We start from the raw sequence: 21720 nt of genomic DNA on the forward strand, positions 1-21720 counted from the left end.
CACTGCCATGTCGGAAGTTGTGGAACGATAAGAAACGGTCAGTTGAGGCCATTGTCTAATGGAAAGACTCACTGCTGCTGTGTCTATCAATAATTCCCAGGTGCTGTACTTGATCTGTCGTGGAAAAAAAAAAGTTTGCCTTGATTTTGGAGCAACGTCCTCCGTGAGGACATGATCAACCAATCCTTGTGATACCCCAACAGACAGATCCCATTCAGGGGGGGCCAAGCTGAAATCAGCTAGAGCACTTAGGGATTGGCACACAGTCCGAAGCACAGGAGTTTGAATTTGTACACGACTCCATCAAGGACGAAGTGGGGTCCTTTCTGTCTGACCGACAGATCGGTATTTGAAAATACACTTCCTCGAGATTGACGGAAAAGATGAAGTCCTCCTTCTTCATGGCTGCACAGACTGTAATGGTCAAGAGCTGTTGAATGTATCCGTCCAAACATCAGTAATGAAAGTAGATTGCAATAAGGAGGAACAGAGGGAGATCTACAAATGTACGACATAGAAGGCAAAAGAAATGAGGATATTCTCATCAAATGGAAGTTCTACACAGTTCTATATTTTCACCAGAGATAATTCCATTTTGATTTATAACTATTGCTTTGGGATTGCAGAGGAAGGACTGGATGCACGGAGATACCATATCGTGGTATCCAAACATCACAACTGTCCAGATTGTCAACTGCGGACTCATTCTTATGTAACTTTCCCAAAAACCAAACCTGAATACTGTACAGGTATCATTTTTGTCTCACTAATCTTGGACTTTAGCAGGCCAGCAATGTTATCATCAGTTAGAATTTCCATGTTCTTAGGTCTAAAGGAATTTAAAATTTGTAATTCTCTTGGTTGCAGAATCAAGCCAACTGTCATCAATCATTTCGAGAATCGTTTTGATAATTCTTTTAAATGTACGAATGATTCTTGCCTCTCTTGAAATATTATTTTTTCTTGTTACAAAAAAAGAAGTTCGATTATGTCTCACATAACCTTATTCTTTTATCTCCTTACCAAAACGATCACTGCTCAGATGGCTGAGTTCTAGAAGGAAGAAGAAGTTGGTATGTTGCCATTCTCTTCGAGCTGATGGTCCTCAATCTGCTTCTTCTTGACACAAATAATAACCAAAATCCCCTCTGATACTCCTGTGCAATGTTGACAGCTGTCCTCTGTTACCATCTTCAAAAATAACTTGTCAAAATAATGTTGCTGAAATAAAAATCACAAATTTTAAGTAATTTGTATTTTTCCTAACATACTTACCTAGAACTACTTTCTTAGGAGTTACTGGTAACTCTTCCCAACCAACCAGAATTTTGTGTAGTTTACCCTATTCCCATTTTCTATGGGTGACCTCAGGCGACCCGGGGTCAGAGAGCGTGCTAGATTAGGTCGTGCTCCTCAGTAAGTTTCTGGTCGCGACGTGATTCACATCCCGCCGCGCTCTCAAAATAACTTGAGTCAAAATAATGTTGCTGAAATAAAACCAGTGTTTCAGGTTCTATACTTGTGTTGCAATCCACCACTTGACTTATTATTACTCTTCCTCCTATGAAGATATTCTTTTGTTTACCAGAAAACCCACTTCTCTCTCTCTCCCTTTTACTCTTTGACTTTCCAAGTTTCCTCTGATATAAATCTCTATAGGAATGCTTATTCTTCTTCTTCACTGGAATCTCGTCTCCATTTTCCTTCCTCTCTAACGTTTGTAACTTGATCCTGTCACTGTTGGATCACACCTGCCCCAACTCTTGCAAGCACCAGGGAGACAGAGAAACTCTGGTGATGGGCAGAAACCAATAAAAAACATACTAAGATTTTACCTAAAAACATTAAAAACAGTTTGTGTTTTTCCTAGCAATATAAACCTGTGTCCCTTTCATTGGGAGATAAGCACTTCAATGTCGGCTGGAACTGCCACTAAATTGTTAACAGGGTAGTTAGTTAACAGTTGGCACAAGAGGGCTAGTCCTGCCCCCTTGCCTGTTAGAGAGAGTCCACTTTTGACCTTGACCCCAAGGATTTGAAATAGGAATTTAGGATATCCCGGCGCTGGGGCCCACATGAGGACTCTGAAGGATTGTTAAGGGGGATGTGTAACTTTAATATATCAGGATTGCGTAGAAAGGGAAAATACAAATGACTTTCAAAATATATTTGTTCTGATGTGATTATAAACCTTACATCCTTTAAAATAGCAGACTGTCATCGTCCTTCCTGGAAGGAGACTCCAGCAAACACCTAAACAGCTAATCACAGGGATGATGTACATGCTGTTAGGGCCTACTGCACCCGTACCTGGTTTATGAAATCCGATACTAGGTCATAGAAAAACCTGATCCCTATGTGATTTGGTAGAAATAGGAATGAATGGCGAGCGATTGTGACGCAGTTCCGGTAGGCCCTGCTGCTTCCTCCGGTGCCTTAGATGACCGCGGAGGTAGCAGCAGTAGGGGACTCAGCATTATGAAGCTTCATCTGTGGTGGATAACGGGGAAGGCTGGGCTGTGGCACCCTAGCAGTACCAGCTGAACTCGGTTGAGTCCCTTGTCAGGCTGGGAGGAACGTAGAGAGTAGGGGTCCCCTTTTTGTTTTGTTTCATTTGTTGATGTCGGATACCACCCAAAATTGGGGGAAGTGCCTTGGTATATGTATGTATGTACCAGGCATATTTTATGAAGAAGGGTTTCGGCATACATTCAACCATCCTTTCCTTGGAGAGAATACCTCTTCACAGATCCTGTCTATGAAGAACAACAGTTCCTCAGTTGGGAATCTTACCAGTATCAGACGTCTCATCCAGCACTTCTTCCTTTCAATCTATGTTTTAATCATTTCATTCTGCCTTGTTTAGAGTACTGTTCTAAGGTCTTCAGCAACTGAATTTCATCTTAAATTGTTGGATAGAAATGTCAACTAGATTTCTTATTCCTGATCTGGATATTTATTACTGCCACTGCCATTCATTTACTTCTTTATGCATGTTACATACGATTTTTCATAATTCAGATTATCCATTCCACTCTGATCTTCCCAGACTTTATTATCCTGTATCAGGTATGCAGTTAGTTCTAACAGCCATGACTTCTTCATCAAAAGTTAAATTAAAAAAGCATTCTAGAAGTTTTACTCAGCTATTTTGGAATGATATTCCTAATTTGAAAGCAGATGTCACTAGACACATGCAAAAGGAGTCCAAGGTATGGCCTCAAATATAAAAGGAGGCGAAGGTAGTCTTCCTGAACTGAACCGGGGAGAGAAGGGGTGGAGCAAAATACTACCTCTTTTGGAGGAAGAAGGTGAAGGTGGTCACTGATGCATATTAGAGAACACAGACTTTCACCTACCCCGAGCCAAGTGGCATGGCAGACCTAAGACGACTAAGATGTCGTAAAACCAGAACCATCATCCCTTTCCACTGCTCACACAACATTCCCCTCCTAAGAGGGCAGCTGGACTGGAGACATGGTCCGATGCCCTGATCTTCTTGCGATCAGGTGCTGGCTGGGAACCATACACTCCTCCCAAAAGAGGAGAGATCGCTCAAAGTCCTGTGGGGCTTCTTTAATTAGCTTTCCTTGACTTCTTCTGAGAAGAATTACCAAAATCAGAAGGGAGTGAAGAGAAGGAGAATAACTTTGCATGACAGCATATCCTTTTCCTTAAACACCTAGAAATTGGTGTTCATTCCAGAAGGACCAATCACCCGATACTGGTGCAAATAATAGCCACTGTTGCACTGGTCTCACCTTTTTGACCAACCCGGAAAGTACCGGTAGGTGAGAAATCTCCATAGGAGATGAAATGTGAACAGTTGAAGCGCATGATCCCAAACCACGAGAGCTCAGTCGGTTACACTCCATAACGGCACGATTAGTTGCATAAATGATAGCTATTTTAAAGGACAAAGGGTTTGTACTGTATATGCATACGAACAAATAAGGCCTTTAAATGGGAATGTGTATTTGGATTGAGTTAGAATGGCCAATGGCCAATGAGTCTTTAACAAGTAGGAGCGGTAGTATTGGGAGGCAGAGGAGACACCTACCTGCCCCAACCTTTCAAGTCACTTTCCACCTTTGACTCAAGGAGACACCTACCTGCCACGCCCTTTTACATCACTTTCCACCTTTGACTCAAGGAGACACCTACCTGCCCAGCCCTTTCACATCACTTTCCACCTTTGACTCAAGGAGACACCTACCTGCCACGCCCTTTCACATCACTTTCCACCTTTGACTCAAGGAGACACCTACCTGCCCAGCCCTTTCACATCACTTTCCACCTTTGACTCAAGGAGACACCTACCTGCCACGCCCTTTCACATCACTTTCCACCTTTGACTCAAGGAGACACCTACCTGCCACGCCCTTTCACATCACTTTCCACCTTTGACTCAAGGAGACACCTACCTGCCACGCCCTTTCACATCACTTTCCACCTTTGACTCAAGGAGACACCTACCTGCCCAGCCCTTTCACATCACTTTCCACCTTTGACTCAAGGAGACACCTACCTGCCACGCCCTTTCACATCACTTTCCACCTTTGACTCAAGGAGACACCTACCTGCCACGCCCTTTCACATCACTTTCCACCTTTGACTCAAGGAGACACCTACCTGCCACGCCCTTTCACATCACTTTCCACCTTTGACTCAAGGAGACACCTACCTGCCACGCCCTTTCACATCACTTTCCACCTTTGACTCAAGGAGACACCTACCTGCCACGCCCTTCCACATCACTTTCCACCTTTGGCTCAAGGATTGGACGAGGCGCAAAAGGAAACTTGAAATTGGGATGTTTTACCTAATATTGTTACCTAGATAATAATATAAGCAGAAATTTTTTTGGGGGGACCAAAAATCACATCAGTTGTCTTACTGCCAAATGCAGGCCACATCAGCATTGCTCATAGTACTGTAATTATAAAAAAAGGAGCAATAACCCCATGTGTTCTATAAAATTACATCATCTTCAATCCTTTTATTACAACAGCAATCATCGCACTATGCAAAGACCCCTGAGGTAATGCTGCCAACTATGAACTGAACAGTAGCGGGACAATACAACCAAAGCTAAGGTAAGTCTTACACTTCATAAGGATTAACTATTTTCTAATCCAGGATTAAACTAAGTAAGATTGAGACCAGATATTATGTGTACTAAAATATATACATTCCTGTGATGTTTATTACGAATATATTACAAAATATGTACATCACAAAAACAGTTTTTGTTCTTAATAAACATTGCTGTACATCACACACCCATCTATGCAATCACACCCGTAATAGAAATTGTCAAGAAATTGTAGCCATCGTCATCAAAAGGAAATATCTATACAGTTAAAACACCCACCTGTTTGATTCAATAAAATCTCTGCACATTTGGAAATAAATCTTATTAACAAAAAAGAAAAGAGTAAAATTTCTACAATACACAAACGCAATTCTTCATATAACCACCATTCAAGTAGATTTAAACTTTTGAATAAGACATATATGAAATAAAAGCAATAATATCAAGAGTTTCGACTCTTCGATCAGCAACCACTGGTTTGAGACCAAAACTGGAGAAGCCAGTGCATCAAAATAATAATTTGTATTCAATGGTAGCTGTGAATAACATTTTGTTCCTTAAGACACTATCTCTCCTAGATAATAAAAAGCAAGTGTCTGGTTATATATATAAAGTAAATATATACAGTATATATATTTCCTTTATGTCATGCTGATGGGAAACCATTAAAGAAAACAAATCTACAAATTGCCCAAACTGGCGTGTTGTAGTTAAGAAAGGGGGAGGGAGTGGGAAGGGTTGAATTTGTGTGCGTATGTATATTTAGTCGTCACTTGGCAGGTTGCGTACACTAGTGTCAAAATAAAAAGGAGGAGACATCAAAACATGTTTTCTCGCAATTACCCAAAGCTCCCTAACGAAAAAATTCGATGTTCACATTCCCTGTCAAATTTAGTGGGAAAAGGGGACCTTAGAGGTGGGAGAATAAGGGCTTCTTCTTATCCCTGCTCATCTGAGCCATCGCAACGATACGCAGGTCTTCGCTCTGCAGCATAGTCATGTTGAGAAGCTTCTGCAAGAGAAAAGAAAACAATCAGTACTTGGTTCCATCTTGCACTGACACATCTCTTACTCTACACATGGAACAAACAAACTAAATTACTAACCATGTAATCAAGCCCTTCTTGCACGGAATGATCCCGCGCATAGATCAGCGACGTCTTGGTGTTCTGCACTGCGACGGGGGACTTGCTGGCGATCGTCTCGGCCATATCAAGCGCACCGCTCATCATGCTGCAAAAATTCGGATGGGTTGAGAAGTCTCATTGCATGGGTTATGTCATTTCATACTTCTGTTTCACTGTTCACTTTACATTTCATTTCAAACTTGGGCTGCTGCTAATGCCAGTAATATACGAAAAAAAACATTTTTAAATCTTTCATTTGCTTTGAAAAGTTTAATTTCAAGATCATATAAGGATTATAAGCTGTTGTGTACATAAATTTGAATAAACTAGAATGAATAAATTTTGGAAATCATACATACATACATAGCTATTTTAGCTGCGCTGTCCTTTACTGTACTGTATAACTAATAAATGGAGGGCTGGAGGATGTCTTTTCCATGGTACATTATCATTATTACTCACTGCTGTAAGACATGAAGCAGGGAATAGTTGGGAAAAGTAGCCAAGTGGGAAAAAGAAATTACTTGAAGTAAAGGATAAAACTATGAAAGAAATATGACATTTTAAAAGTAATTTGTATTTTTCGGAGCCATACAAACCTGAGTCCTTTAATTATTATTATTATTATTATTATTAGCCAAGCTACAACCCTAGTTGGAAAAGCAAGATACTATAAGCACAAGGGCTCCAATAGGGAAAAATAGCCCAGTGAGGAGAGGAAATAAGGATATAAATAAATGATGAGAATAAATTAACAATAAATCATTCTTAAAACAGTAACAGCGTCAAAAACAGATATGTCCTATACAGTATAAACTATTAACGTCAAAAACAGATATGTCATTTATAAACTATAAAATGACTTGTGTCAGCCTGTTCAACATAAAAACATTTGCTCCAATTTTGAACTTTTGAAGTTCCACTGATTCAACTACCCGATTACGAAGATCATTCCACAACTTGGTAACAGCTGGAATAAAACTTCTAGAATACTGTGTAGTGTTGAGCCTCAGGATGGAGAAGGCCTGGCTATTAGAATTAACTGCCTGCCTAGTATTACGAACAGGATAGAATTGTCCAGGGAGATCTGAATGTAAAGGATAGTCAGAGTTATGAAAAATCTTATGCAACATGCATAATGAACTAATTAAACGACGGTGCCAAAGATTAATATCTAGATCAGGAATAAGAAATTTAACAAGAGATGGTTTCGGCACGAGTTAGAATTGGTCGTTGAAGTTGGATAATAGGCCTCAATCTAACTAGGAGGGTGCGGGGCGAGAACCTCCGCCCCCTCTCCAGTCAGAGAATACTCATATTTGACCTTTCAACCCAAAACTTAGGGGGATGGTTAAAGAGGAAAGAGCTGGATCAAAGGATCAGCTTTGTATTGCCATGAAAAATACAAATTACTTTGAAAGTCTTTATTTATTCCTACATGACATAAAAACCTACGTCCTTTATTAGGGAGACTGGGGACAACCAGACTTACCCTTCTTCTTCTACTTGAGAGAACCTCTGATTTCCCTTACACTGAAGGGAGCCACCACATCCTTCATCACTGGTGTCACTATGGATTCTCGGGACAGTTAAATGCACAGTTGGCTATTAACTCCATCAAAAAGTAGTGTAAAGTTTTTTTTTTTTTTACTACAGTTTCGACATCAGCCATTTGGTTATCTCATAACTACTTTATTATCTTTTAGGTTAGTAAGATGCCATGTACAAAACTTAGATCTATGGCCAATGATAATAATTGAAGTAAACAAGAATTTGATATTCAAAATCTATGAAAAAAAAAGGCTTGAAGGAGATTTAAAATAGAGAACTCTGACCTCCTCTAGAATATATAAGGAATATAGTTTGCGTATGGGTTTGCTGAGGTTCTGGACTACTGTACTCTTTTCAGTGATGTCATGATTAAAGGCTGTACCATAGATAGATAGACAGACATTACAAAGAATGGTTGTAAGTGTTAGTTGGGACATTTTCAATTTGATTTTCTGGACGGTGTGAAGCAGTGCATTTTACTGAGATACTAGCTGTATGATTTCTAGTATAACCTTTGCACATAGGAAAATCTTACCTGTAGATTTAAATAGCTTGCTGGGTCTCCTTGCCCAGATCTAAATCAAGGGCTGGTGCCCAGAGTTAATATTACTTTGAATTTTCCTTTGAATTTCCTAGAACCTATAATGTAGTGCAGCTGGAGTGGTGTCAGTATCCCGAGCAATCAGTCTGCGTGCTATGTCCAGCCGCAGACCGCTTAACACTACATAATTCATTTTGCCTAGACCCAGGAAAAATCAACCTTTGGGTATGACATCGTTTTCGGCCAAGGGTCATAAGTCTTAGAAGAGATTTGCAGAGCCTCAGATATTGTTAGTGACCTACTTACTGACATCAGATCCCTGTAGATCCGGCTGGCAGCGCAAGACAATGTTGGGTCGTGGCTATCATGTCATGTTGCCACTGGGGTCACATCCGTAGTGACCACCGGTGCCCCTCCTACGTCCCTGACTTGGTCAAATGTCAATGATTTGGCAATTCCCATGACTAGAGAGGGTTCAGATTGAACTCCAGCCTCCTCCAGGGTTCATGACAGCAATCCCACCTGTACCAGGTTTCTGGGAGTCTCCTACTTGGTGTGGACCTCTTCCTTACAAACCAGTTCTGGCAACTAATCCATTCAGTCTGCTAGAGACTCCTACAGGTGTGTTGGGGAGTCAGTTCCTGGATGTCCAGGCAAAGCCAGGCTGACCTGAAATGGTACCAGCCGCTACTGCAGAGGCAGATGCTGCCAACGGGGCCATTCTAGAACGTAGACGACATGCCAAGGTTGACAATAGACGAGACATGCAAGTAATGCAGCCTACGACCAAGAGTCGAACAGTGAAGATTCCGGTAGTGATTTCTCTGGCGACAACTCTAGCTCCTGCTTCAGTGTCAGTTCAGCTGACAGCGTCTCTGTTGAGAATACCTCCAATCAGAACCCTCTGTTTGACTTGGTCAAGGCCCTTGACTCTTGGAAGAGCCCCAAGCAAAGGGGTCTTACGGTTGGAAACTGGCCAAAGTTTCACCCGATTCCTCAGGGATTTTGAGGCCTACTGTGCTAGTAGGTATACAACAAGAAGCTCTGGTCAGTGGACCGCTGAGCCTGGAAGGTACCTGATGGTGGAGATCAAGTAGGCTTTAACTGAGGAGACCTACCTGTAAATGAAGGATCTGCTCAACTGGTACCGAGGAGCCTAAGAGAGACGTGACTCTGGGAGGAAAGCTAGTTTCACCAGCACCACTCGGGCGAACTACTGAAAATCTATGCTGTGCAGTTGGCCTCCTTATACAAGTCAGCATAACCTAGATGGGAAGAGGTTGAGGTGAAAGCTCCTCAAAACTGTCCCCAGTGAAGCGGCGAGTTGGCTAGAGCAATCCTACACCAGCCATTGCCTGGCCCTAGCTTGGGTGGAGAGGGGACTAAGGCCCTGATCATATGGATATATGGTCAATCTCTTGGGCCTTGTGCTGCTAGGGCAATGTCACTGTCCCTTGCCTCTGCCACTCATGAGCGACATGTAAACCATCAATGTCACTGCCTATGGTTAGGTCACTTGCCAAGATGTCCTACGCCTGCTGGGTGTCCTCAATGAGGCAACTTGTCAGTGGAGCCAGAAGCCAGAGAAATTAGTCATTAGTCTTGTTGAACAGTCATGGCACCGCTCGTATGCCAACAGGGTTGCCATGGCTGCCCCCACGTGTTAACCTGCTCCTGTGCAAGCCCACCTGAGCATACCTCCTTGATCTGTCCCAAAGCCTGCACCTCCCACCAGTGCACACCCAGGACAGGTCTCCTCAGTTCCAGAGGAGGAATTGCACTTGGTGCGAGAAACCAGGCCACACAATGAATACATGAAACAGGTGACTGGACCTGCGCTTATGCTGTGGCTCAGCTAGCCACCGCGTCAGTATAGGTCACCCATCTAGAAGTTGGCTACTGCCCACAGCCCTGGGAAGGAAACCACTGCTGTCCAGACTCCTAGGTGAGGAGCAATACCTATTAAGTCATCCTGCTCTGATTCGACCAGTAGCAGGGAGAGTTGAAGTGGGAGTGAATCCAATATTTCTTGGATGGTTGAGAAGATAAGTAAAAAGTCAAAGGCAAAGAAGTTCACTAGTAACGAGGTGTACCATAGGGCATTAAACACCAGACCTTCGGTGTATAAAATGGGGCTACATTGAAGGAGGGTGAGTGCTAGGAAGCTTACATCTAGTAATCCAGTGGCAGCCTTGGAAATTTTGATTTCTGGGGTCATCCCACAACTTGAATAGGTCATTGTGCATCCAATGAAACTTTCAGGACTGGCCAGTCATGACCTGTCTCGGACACTTTCCAAAGCTTCTCCTACTAACTCTTACAAGGAAGAGGCAGAAACTTAAGCTGTACTGAAAACCATTCATAGGCTTAACCTAGCGCAGTTGACACCTGTCCCACTCATGGTTGTCCCAGTGACCTTGTCTGAGGTTCTGTCCAAAGTGTTGGATGCTCTCATTGACTCTGAAGCCGAGGTCAACCTCCTGTCATCAAGTGTAGTGCAGGATTACCAGCTGCAGATGGTGCCCAACACTACTGGACTGAAGAGTATAGGGCAAGCAGGACCTAACACCTTAGGTACTGTACTGCTAACCCCATACTGCACGGAATGACAATCACCCTCAGAATGTTCCATGTAGTGCCTTCAGGGACTATGGCTGAGCAAAAGATGCTGAGTTACCAGTTATTGAGGGTAAATGGGGTGATAGTTGACAGAGCCCTCAATTGGCTAAGCGTTGGCGGTACTCCCAGTGGGCCCCTTTGGGGTATTATGTATCAATACGAAGAGTCTGTTGTCAGCAAGTGCTTTACAGACTTGAAAAGCAAGCAGCCAATTGAATTAGGATTACCGGTACTGAGCCCGTACTTCTTCCTGTCACGGTAGATTTTCCTGAAGGCTTGACACGTCTTTTAGGTGCCCTGCCTGTCTGTCCAACTGTTGGCTGGAGATGTATTATTACGGCGACATCATACCTCCCGATCTGTCAAGGAAAGCTACAGTGATATCTGGCATCCTAGAACTAAAAGATGGCAAAGCCTCAGTTTTAATCAATGGTTTACCAGAAGAAACTGCAAAGATCAAAAAGGGTGATCTCTTGGGGAAGGTATTCACCATGGTAATGGTGGATGATCCTCATCTTGCCTGATAGCACAGGAGTGCAACCTGCTACCTGAACCAAGCGTATTCATAAAGATAGGCTGACTGTCTATCACAGATGAACTGGATTCTTCTCAGAAGGGACAGTTCTGTCAAATGCTTCGCTGTCATCTTCTAGTCATCAGTAAGGGTGACGATGATGTGGGAGAGTGCTCGAGCACACCAAAACGTATCCACCTGTATGATGAGACACCCATTTATCAGAGGGTCCGACAGTTTGCAAAACCTATCGCTGACGCCATTGAGGAAACAATGCAAGGAGTTGCATGAAGTAGGTATTATTGAACACAGCATCTCTCCTTGGTCTTTGCCCTTTGTTCCAGTCAGCAAAAAGGACAACAGAATACGGTTGCATGTGGACTACCATAGACTGAATAAAGTGATGGTCTCTCAGTTTCCCAATGCTAAACATGGTAGATTCTGTATTTGGATTGTCAAGTATTTCACAACCCTTGACCTAGTACATGGGTACTACCAGTTACCATTAGTAGAAAACAGTAAAGAGTACAAATCTTTCTCTGCCACTTTTGTACACTGGCAATTTAGAATTTCATCATTTGGACTGAAGAATGTACCTGCAGTGTTCCAGAGAGAAATGCAGAGTATTCTACAAGAGTTCCTGAAGACCAAGATGATTGCTTACATTGATGACATCTTCATCCTCAGGGAGTGTTTCGAGGAACATCTGAAACTGGTAGTATGAATTTTGGCTACTCCAGAAGCCCGAGCTCAAAATAAAACTCAGGAAGTGTAATTGGGTTCAGGCAGAGGTTAATATGTTGAATGTTCTGGTATGCATAAGCTACCAGAACACATTGAGAAACTGGAGGATTTCCCTAGACCTACTACTGTGCATGAGCTACAAGGATTTCTGAGACTGATAAACTTCCAATGGGAGTTCATCCCGACGTGCTCACAGATAGCCAAACCGTTTTCCGCAAAGACTGGAGGATGGAAATCCCATGGGACCAGGAAACTGATATGGACAGTAGAGATGGACTGTATCTCTGAGCCTCTGAAGGAACTGATCAAGGAGGACATTATCTTGTCGTACCCTGACTACTCTGCTGATGCTAAACCCATGGAGTTGTTTGTTGACGCTTCAGGTGAGGGTGGGGATGTTTGTCTGTGCCAGGTTAATCCTTGGAGCATCCAGGGGAACATCAGGTGATAGCTTATGACTTCATGACCTTCTTCGACTACAAGACCCATTGCTCCACCATTGTGATGGGGAATGAAAACCTTCATAGGGCCTTCGTCTATGGCTAGTTCTTCGTGATCCATTCTGATCTCCGTCCTCTGATGTATTTAGGAGACCTAAATCTGGTGGACAGTTGTCTAACACGGACACTAGAGGACTTTTTCAAATTTAACTTTTTTGTTAAATACTGTACATTTAAGAACAAAGCCCTCAGAGGAATATCGGGAGTTAAATGGCAGGACAGAATTAGAAATAAAACTATAAGAGACATTACTAGAGTGCTATATGTGGATGAGATTATGATGAGGGGTAGATGGAGACGGTTTGGGCATGCTATTCGCACTCCCTAAGAGGGATTAATTCACCAAACGTTCAGCTGGGCTCCACAAGGCACTAGAAGAGTCGGAAGACCCAAGCCTACATGGCTGAGGACTATGAAGTGTGAAGTAGGAGATGATGCATGGATAAGTACTGAATTAAAAGCTCAAGATAGAGACAAATTGCGAAATCTAACCGAGGTCCTTTGCGTCAAAAGGCGTAGGAGATGATGACTGTCCGCAAGTTCAGAATGCCACCACAGGAGACTGATTATCCTGTTGGCCTGAATTAACTGACTGCATGACTGTTATTGAATCTTCAATTTCCAAGTTGCCTAGTAAACTGAGACGACAGGTACCAGTGACCCGTTGAGATACTACCACTACAGAGTTATTGGGTCCTTTGAATGGCCAGATAGTACTACTGTAGATCCCTCTATTGTTATGGTTTAATTTTCCTTTGTCTATACATATGCCAAATAATCTTCCCTAATCTTTACACCTTCTCTTTTTTCCTCATACACCTGACAACACTGAGATAACCAAAAAATTCTTCTTTACTCAGGGCCAGTTAACTCCTCCACTGTAATTGTTCAGTGGTTACTTTCCTCTTAATAAGGGTAGAAGAGACTCTTTAGCTGATAAGCAGCTCTTCTAAGAGAAGGACACTCTGGGATCAAACGATTGTTCTTTATTCTTGGATAGTGCCATAGCCTCTGTACCATCATCTTCACTGTCTAGGGTTAGAATTCTCTTGCTTATGGGTACACTCAGGTGCACTTTTCTATGTTTCCTTATTTCCTTTCCTCACCGGGCTATTTTCCCTGCTCCTTGGGCTTATAGCATCCTGCTTTTCCAACTAAGGTTGTAGCTTAGCTAGCAATAATAATAATAATAACAAGGGAGTCCGAAGTCGTCCAGATTTTCTCGTAATCTTTGGAGCTGACCATGAACTGCTGGATGGAAGGGTCAGGTGTTGCACCAGACTCTTAGCTGAAGGGAGCCAAGCTCCGGGATGCCTTAGTCCAGCATTTTCTGAAAGACGTCGGTCGACTAGGCTTCAAACTGGACAAGCGTAGCAGGAACCGGATTAAGGCTTTTTGCCACTTCTAAGTTACTGAACCTGGAAATCTGGGTTCCTTCTAATCTCAGTGTATGCATCTTCAGTGTCTTTCTGGAGTGTACTTTATCCCTCTGATCGAGAGCCGCAATTACGTTCCTCCAACAGATGTAATTCTGGGGCATAAGACAGAGGTGGAAGCTTGTGAGCCTCATGCTGAGGACTTGACCACTCATAATCCTGAGGTACCAGAGGATTGTTCTGTAATCCAGTACGCGATTGAAAAGACACCTTGTCAGTTCAATTGTAAGTAAGTGTTTCAACACCAGGAAATCTTATATTGTGCCCTTGTTGATACAGGGGCACAGGCTGCCTTGTTAATGAGTCCATACTCAGCCAGCTTGGCATAGCCATAGAGTATCAGGTACTGTCTGGAAAACAGTTAGAGGGGTTGACTGGTGCCTGTACCAGCATTCTATGCTACATTCACTTAAAAGGTAAAGTGTCCCATTGTGTGGAAACATCCACTGTTTGACAATGCAGTGGTAGCTGCCAGAGACATTAACTTTTCTTTTTTCCTTGACAGAAATCTGCTGGATGCAGTCTACCTGATCCTGGATTTGCCTCAAGAACAGTTGATGTAGGACCACATTACTGTTCTTCAAATTTCCCTCAAGGTACAGTCTCACCACTGCATACTGAGACCACCGTCATGAAGGTGACTGACCCTGAACCTGACCATGTAGTGTTGGGGACTGCTCTTCTGTCCTTTAGTCAGGTGATTAAGATCTAAACAGATTATTGACAAATCTAATCTGTCATTAAAATGATCTACCCCAGAGTTCCTGCATCTCAGGTTCCACGCTCATTATCTGCCATATATAGATGTTGGTCTGACCTGGAGGTGCTCCAGGGTCTGCTAGTGAAACAAGAGCCCAAATAGCTCAGCAGTACCTGTAGACAACTTCAATTTCCTGATAGACCTGGTTGCAGACACACCTGCAAAATGCTCACTAGGGAATAGGTAAAATGATTGCAATGCTCCGTCAACGCGTTTGGCACAAATCCTCGATTAGTGTAATCAGGGATATGTACTGAACGTGTTGAAAATGTCAGAATTTTAAGATCTCATGGAAGATTGTTGTCGCTGCCAACTTTGAAAATACTGACCTCTTCTCTTTTTGAATTGGCCACTATGGACCTTGTGAGTCTCCCAACTAGTACTGGTTTTATTGGGTGTCTGATGGTGGTCGACCACTGTGACGGCAGTACCCATAAGGAATATGAGCAGCAGCATGATATGCCAAGCACATGAAGACTGAGTTTTTCCGGTTATTTTGCATGTTCCAGTCCAGATATTGACTGACAACAGCCCTGAGTTAATTTCCCAGGAATTTATTTAGTTGTTGGAGCAGTACAATGTTGCACAAGTGAAATCAACTCCGTACAAAGCCTCTAGTAATGTAGAATGGCTGAATCGTACTGTTGTCAAGTTACTGAGGGTGATTTCTGGGGGAATCTCGTAAATGGGACTGGTATTTATCCAGAGCCGTTCTCAGCTACAATCATTCCCATCACGCTAAGATTGGCTGTACTCCAGCTGAGAACATACTGAAGGCTGCTCACAATGTTGATAGTATCGAATTGCTTTCAATAGCAACGAGAGACCCATGGGCTGAAGGACATCCTTAGTACAAACCGTTTAAGGAGGGTTTTCGGGTTCTTCAGAAGGTGCACTTGTTGAGACACCTTCGGACGAATAAGATCACCCCGAGGTTTGAGATGGTATTCCGTGTTACTAAGGTACAAGAGAATAAGATCACCTATGAGCATAAGGAACTGACTGATGGTGAACTAGTAAGGGCTCCCCATATCACTAAAAGCATGGTTAGAGATTCCAGCCTATCTCAGGAGGCCCTTTCTCTTGTATCCGGCAACAGAGACTCCGGATAGTTAAGGGATTGTTGATACTAGTCCAACTTCTTTCTGATATCTCAGATAGTTCTGACTCCATTAGTCATGGTGTGGCTGTTGTAGTTGCATATATCTTTTGACTCTAGATCCTAACAAATCCCATAGGCATTGGAAAAGTTATAGTCCTACAAGAAGTCTTACTAAGCCCAAGCCCATCCTCAAATCCATCCTCAAATCAGTTAAGACTTATGAGTGAAAGAGGACATTGAATGCTTGGTTATATTCACCTGAAGATTTTAATGAGACTCCTGTATTAAAGCTGGAAATAGATCAGGAATTTATGGTCCTCCAACTGTGTGAGATCAGTTCCACTGAAATGGGTGATGCACCAAAATTTTGACTCCTAAATTGGTGGTTCACTTTCCTAAGCCAGAAGTTCCAGCACCTTATTTCTTAACCTCCTCTTTCCAGGAGGAAGATGTTTTTCCTACCAAGCAAGTTTGGAATTTTGGGAAGCATCCAGTATTTTGCTGCTGGAACAACCTTCTAATGGTTCCAAGAGTTCCAGCAGACTTATCTAGACCTACTAGTGTAGAAAGCCCTCTTTCTGACTTAGCAGTGTCCACTCATCCAGATTATGGCTTCTCCGGCTTTTTACAGCCTTATTTTGAGGATCGACGGTTGCCCAAGAGTTCTGTTTCATGTGAATTTAGTCTCCCTTGGACTACATCCAAAGGTTCAATATTTTACTTGCCTCTACTACAGCCTCGTCTTATGAGTGGAGAACTCGTCTCACTTTCAATCAGAATGAATTTGCGGATAAGGAATTGTCTTCCATTCCTGAGCTTCCTCAGAATCCTGACCCTTTCCATCATTTCAATGGAAGCTTGAAACACAGGTCAGAACTTGAGGTTAAAGTGGAGCAGTCTGGTTTACCTAATATGAATATGACAGCTCCTTTTGAGTCTTCTCGAACAGAGCTACCTCCTAAACCGACGTCTGACTTCTCAGGGCTTTAATCGTTTTCTTCCGAGTCGACATCAGAGATCATAGTTAATTTGCAAGTACAAGCTTCTCTGCGAGGTTATCAACCAGTTAGAGGCACCCAGTCTTTATCTGGAGAGTAGCCGTCTTAGCTTATTTCTATTGCCGAGAAAGACCAACACTGCTCACCAGCAAATCACTGAATTCCATCGTGTTCAGAGACAGAATTTTGAGACTCGGAAGCAGCCTATAAAATCTATAAAGTACAGAAGTTTTTTACTTGAAAATCTTTTTTTTTGTATATTAATTTTTTGGAACCGATACTTAAAAGCTGAGAAAAAGGGCAGGTTACATGAGGAAAAGACTGTGTTAGCAGAACTATCTGATGTACTCTGTCACGTTTAGAATAAAGAATTGAGTCTGAAGGTCCATTGATTAGGTACACGAGTACTGTATATTGATTGTATTTCCTGTATAGGACTGGAAAAAACTTAGTAAAGTCTAATGGAAAAAACTTAGTAAAGTCTATGATGGCAAAGGAAGACAAATTAATTTTCTGTTTATGTACATATTCATTTCCTTTTATCATCGTATGATCTCAATGTAATTTTTTTCTCTAACACAGTACTACAAACTATAGTGATGTGGAAGCTTACCATTCTATCCGTAGGGTTTTGCGTTAGTCATAAGGAGATTTCTCCGAAGCAATTTCTATGGATTGCCTGAAGGCATTCCAATCCTGTGGAATATAAAATGAATCAGAGGGACTCCTAAATGGTCTGGTGTGGGGATTGACAAACTTTGATAGTAAATAGGATGGTTGTATTATAATGAAAAAATCACACGCTGAAGTTAATGAAAGCTAGTGTAATTTACCATTATACTCCAATTCATATATAAAAGCAATAATGTACCAGAAATCCTGTTAGCTTTAGCATTAATATTCATCAACTTTGAAACTGCAACTTTCGAAGGATATCAAATGAAAAGGGCTCCATTTACTCTGGCATTTTCCAATGATGGTTTCCTATTCAAAATCAATTCAATTAAAGGTACTGTAAAACATTTGACCTGAAATGAAATGGTTTTTCAAGATCTTGAAGTGCTCAGAAAGTGACACAAAGAAACACAGAGATCCTAGTTATTGGATTTGACTTGAGAGTAAAACCTAGTAAACGTTCCTTTGCTTTACCAAGAGAAAAGTGATCAGACTTTTTTTGTGGAAATTCCAATTGGTACCAACATACTATAATGTAATTAGCGCTGCTTTGAACCGACGTCCGTCATTTTGGACTGAACTTTGCGAACTTGGGAGTAAACCCCACCAAAGATTCCGACGCATTACCAATAGAAAAGTGATCAGATTTTCTGTGAGAAAATTCAAATTGGTATCGGCATAATAAACAATGCTTTAGACCGAGAGGTCCATCATCTTGGATCCCAACACAGGTTTTATGCACTGATCTGAAGCTTGAAGAAATGTTTTTCACGTAATTATATGTGGAGAAAAAGATATTACGAAGACTATGAACTTTGGTGAACAGCCAAGTGTCATTGGAATGCCTGACTCAACCCTTAGAACTTGGCAACAGGTAATAATCTTTTCATAAGGATTTGAGATATTTCTTAATATGCTACCTTTATAATACTTTTTCAATCGACATTCAGAACACGAGGATGCCTGTGAATGGCATGCCTACTACAAAAGGCACAGAGGGAGTAAAGATCTACAACCGGGTTCGACACGAAGCAATTGCAGCGTCTACCCTTCCCCCTGCCAAACACTAAGTCCCTGCTTCCATTTTGTTTTCATCCATCATACTGCAAAGAGAAAGGATTAGAAGTTTTGGAAGATGTTTTGTCCATCTGGACACCTCAGCGACTGAAGCTAAAGTGAGTCTTCTTTAACTGGAGAAGGAGCGCAACTTACCAGCCCACCACCTGGCCGGTTAGATAACTGGTCGTTAACCAACTTCAACGAACGATTCCAACTTGCACCGAAACAATCTCCCTAATTAAAGGACAAGGGTTTATATGTCGCAGAGGAACAAAGCAATGTTTAATAAGTATCAAATAAACTGGAGAATGAACTGAAAATGAAAAACTTTGAGAAAACTAAAGTAGCCAGTCAAAGCTCTATCCATTCAGCTCCAGATCATATAATAAGCTAAGGAATCAGAGCATGCCACTATACTGTCCCGTAGTTTCCCCACCTTCCAAACTTGGAGGACAAATAATATGACATTTTGCTACTGGTGAGCAAGCGAGGCAGGTAAAGCCTTCAGCTTGTGAGGGTGCAGTTGCAAACAGGGTTCTTCAATTACATTTCATCTGTAATTAAATGCACAGAAGACATAATTGACTCAATAATTCAATGGTAGGTAGTCAGATACGCCGACGAGCCACGGACAAACCTCTCTTTGTTGTCGAATATGCGGGACACCAGGCCACACTTTTCTGCCTCGCTGGCGAATATCTTTCTAGCAGAGAAGGCCAACTCCCGAACCAAACTCTCGTTGCCAATGATCTTCGGAAGACGTTGCAAAGTTCCCACGTCGGCGGCCAGTCCTGGAAGAAGGGAGCTTGCTGTAGAATGCCTTTGAGGCAGAAGGTCTTAAACTTACAAACATTCAGAAATGCAAACACTTGATCCAATTGAAACCATAAAAATTGGATACTGTATCACATGTTCATAATGAAATACTGTACTGTAATAAAACAATATAGGGATATTATATAATTTAATGCAGTAAGCAAGAGGACATTTGCAATATGAAACCAAATCATTTGTTGACTTTTACAGCTGAAAATCGTATGCATGTGAGTTGGGTGAAGGTGAAACCTACCCCAGACCAAAGATTTAAATAAATTAGACTTACCACTACCTTCTTAGAACCTATTAAGTTTGTAAGTTAAGGACTTTCTGTAATGGCATTTTGTTACTCAAATGTTAGCTTACTACTATTCTGCAGAAGGACTCTTTTGACTCTTGAAAATTGAAATGGTCTGGATATAATGATGGATAAGATGATAAAAAAAAGGATATTTTAATTATAAAATAAATTTTTGAATATACTTACCCGGTGAATATATAATAGCTGCAACTCTGCGGCTCGACAGAAAACACACTCAAAAAACTCGCGAGCGATCGCTATGAAGGTTGCGGGTGTGCCCACCAGCGCCAACTGTCGGCCAGATACCACTCTTGTATGTAAACAAAACCTTCAATTCTTCTCGTCCCGCTGTGTCTCTATTGGGGAGGAAGGGAGGGTCATTTAATTTATATATTCACCGGGTAAGTATATTCAAAAATTTATTTTATAATTAAAATATCATTTTTAAATATTTAACTTAGCCGGTGAATATATAATAGCTGATTCACACCCAAGGAGGTGGGTAGAGACCAGAGTTAATTATGTTTACAGCGTATAAGCTAAGAGTTTTTTCATTTTGACAGTTATCAATATAACAAAACCAAAATAAATAGGTACCTGGTAAGGAAGTTGACTTAGACGATTACTCTGCCTTGTAAGTCTGTCTTCCTCACGGAGCCCAGCGATCCTCTTAGGATGCTGACAGACTCCCAGGAGCTGAAGTATCAAGGGCTGCAACCCATACCAACAGGACCTCATCAAACCCCTAATCTGGGCGCTCTCAAGAAATGACTTTGACCACCCGCCAAATCAACCAGGATGCGAAACGCTTCTTAGCCTTCCGAACAACCCATAAAACAATATTAAAAACATTTCAAGAGACAGATTAAAAGGATATTGGAATTAGGGAAGTGTACTGGTAGAACCCTCACCCACTACTGCACTCGCTGCAACGAATGGACCCAGTGTGTAGCAGTCCTCGTAAAGAGTCTGGACATCTTTTAAGTAAAATGACGCGAACACTGACTTGTTTCTCCAAAAAGTCGCGTCCATAATACTTTGCAGAGATTTATTTTGCTTGAAGGCCACGTAGGTTGCTATATCTCTAACTTCGTGCGTCTTAACCTTAAGCAAACATCGGTCTTTCTCATTCAAGTGAGAATGAGCTTCTCGTATTAAAAAAAAATCTGATAAAATATGACAAAGAATTCTTTGACATAGGCAATGAAGGTTTCTTAACTGAGCACCATAATGCCTCAGATTTCCCTCGTAATGACTTAGTACGAGCTAAATCGAACTTAAGAGCTCTAACAGGACATAATACTCTTTCCAGTTCGTTGCCTACGATCTCTGATAAGCAAGGAATATCAAAAGATTTAGGCCAAGGACGAGAAGGCAGTTCATTTTTGGCCAGGAAACCAAGTTGAAGTGAACAAGTGGCTTTTTTCTGTAGAAAAGTCGATGTTCTTACTGAAGGCATGAAGTTCACTGACCCTTTTAGCCGAAGCCAAGCACACTAGGAAAAGTGTCTTGAGGGTGAGATCCTTCAGGGAGGCTGAATGTAATGGCTCAAACCTGTCTGACATGAGGAACCTTAGGACCACGTCTAAGTTCCATCCAGGAGTTGCCAAACGACGTTCCTTAGAGGTCTCGAAAGATTTAAGGAGATCTTGGAGATCTTTATTGTTGGAAAGATCTAAGCCTCTATGTCGAAAGACCGAAGCCAACATGCTCCTGTAGCCCTTAATTGTGGGAGCTGAAAGGGAGCGAACCTTTCTCAGATGTAAAAGAAAATCTGCGATTTGGGCTACAGAGGTACTGGACGAAGACACAGATGCTGACTTGCACCAGTCTCGAAAGACTTCCCACTTCGACTGGTATACTCTAATGGTAGAAGTTCTCC

General features: G+C 42.0%; 1 protein-coding gene across 2 annotated transcripts in view; it reads right to left on the reverse strand.

Moving 5' to 3' along the window:
- Positions 1-5039: 5039 nt before the first annotated feature.
- LOC137635552 (delta(3,5)-Delta(2,4)-dienoyl-CoA isomerase, mitochondrial-like) overlaps positions 5040-21720 on the reverse strand; it is a 125078-nt gene continuing 108397 nt past the window's right edge. The window contains exons 5-7 of one of the 2 annotated variants that reach the window (XM_068368023.1): positions 19359-19512; positions 6202-6328; positions 5040-6107 (exon numbers count right to left, since the gene is read on the reverse strand). In XM_068368023.1, coding sequence (XP_068224124.1) covers positions 6006-6107; positions 6202-6328; positions 19359-19512 — 383 coding nt within the window. In that variant the 3' untranslated portion in view covers positions 5040-6005. The remainder of the gene's footprint in view (positions 6108-6201; positions 6329-19358; positions 19513-21720) is intronic. The other variant, XM_068368024.1, reaches the window with a different exon arrangement.

Source organism: Palaemon carinicauda, unplaced genomic scaffold, assembly GCF_036898095.1.
Source record: "Palaemon carinicauda isolate YSFRI2023 unplaced genomic scaffold, ASM3689809v2 scaffold14, whole genome shotgun sequence".
NCBI lineage: Eukaryota > Metazoa > Arthropoda > Malacostraca > Decapoda > Palaemonidae > Palaemon > Palaemon carinicauda.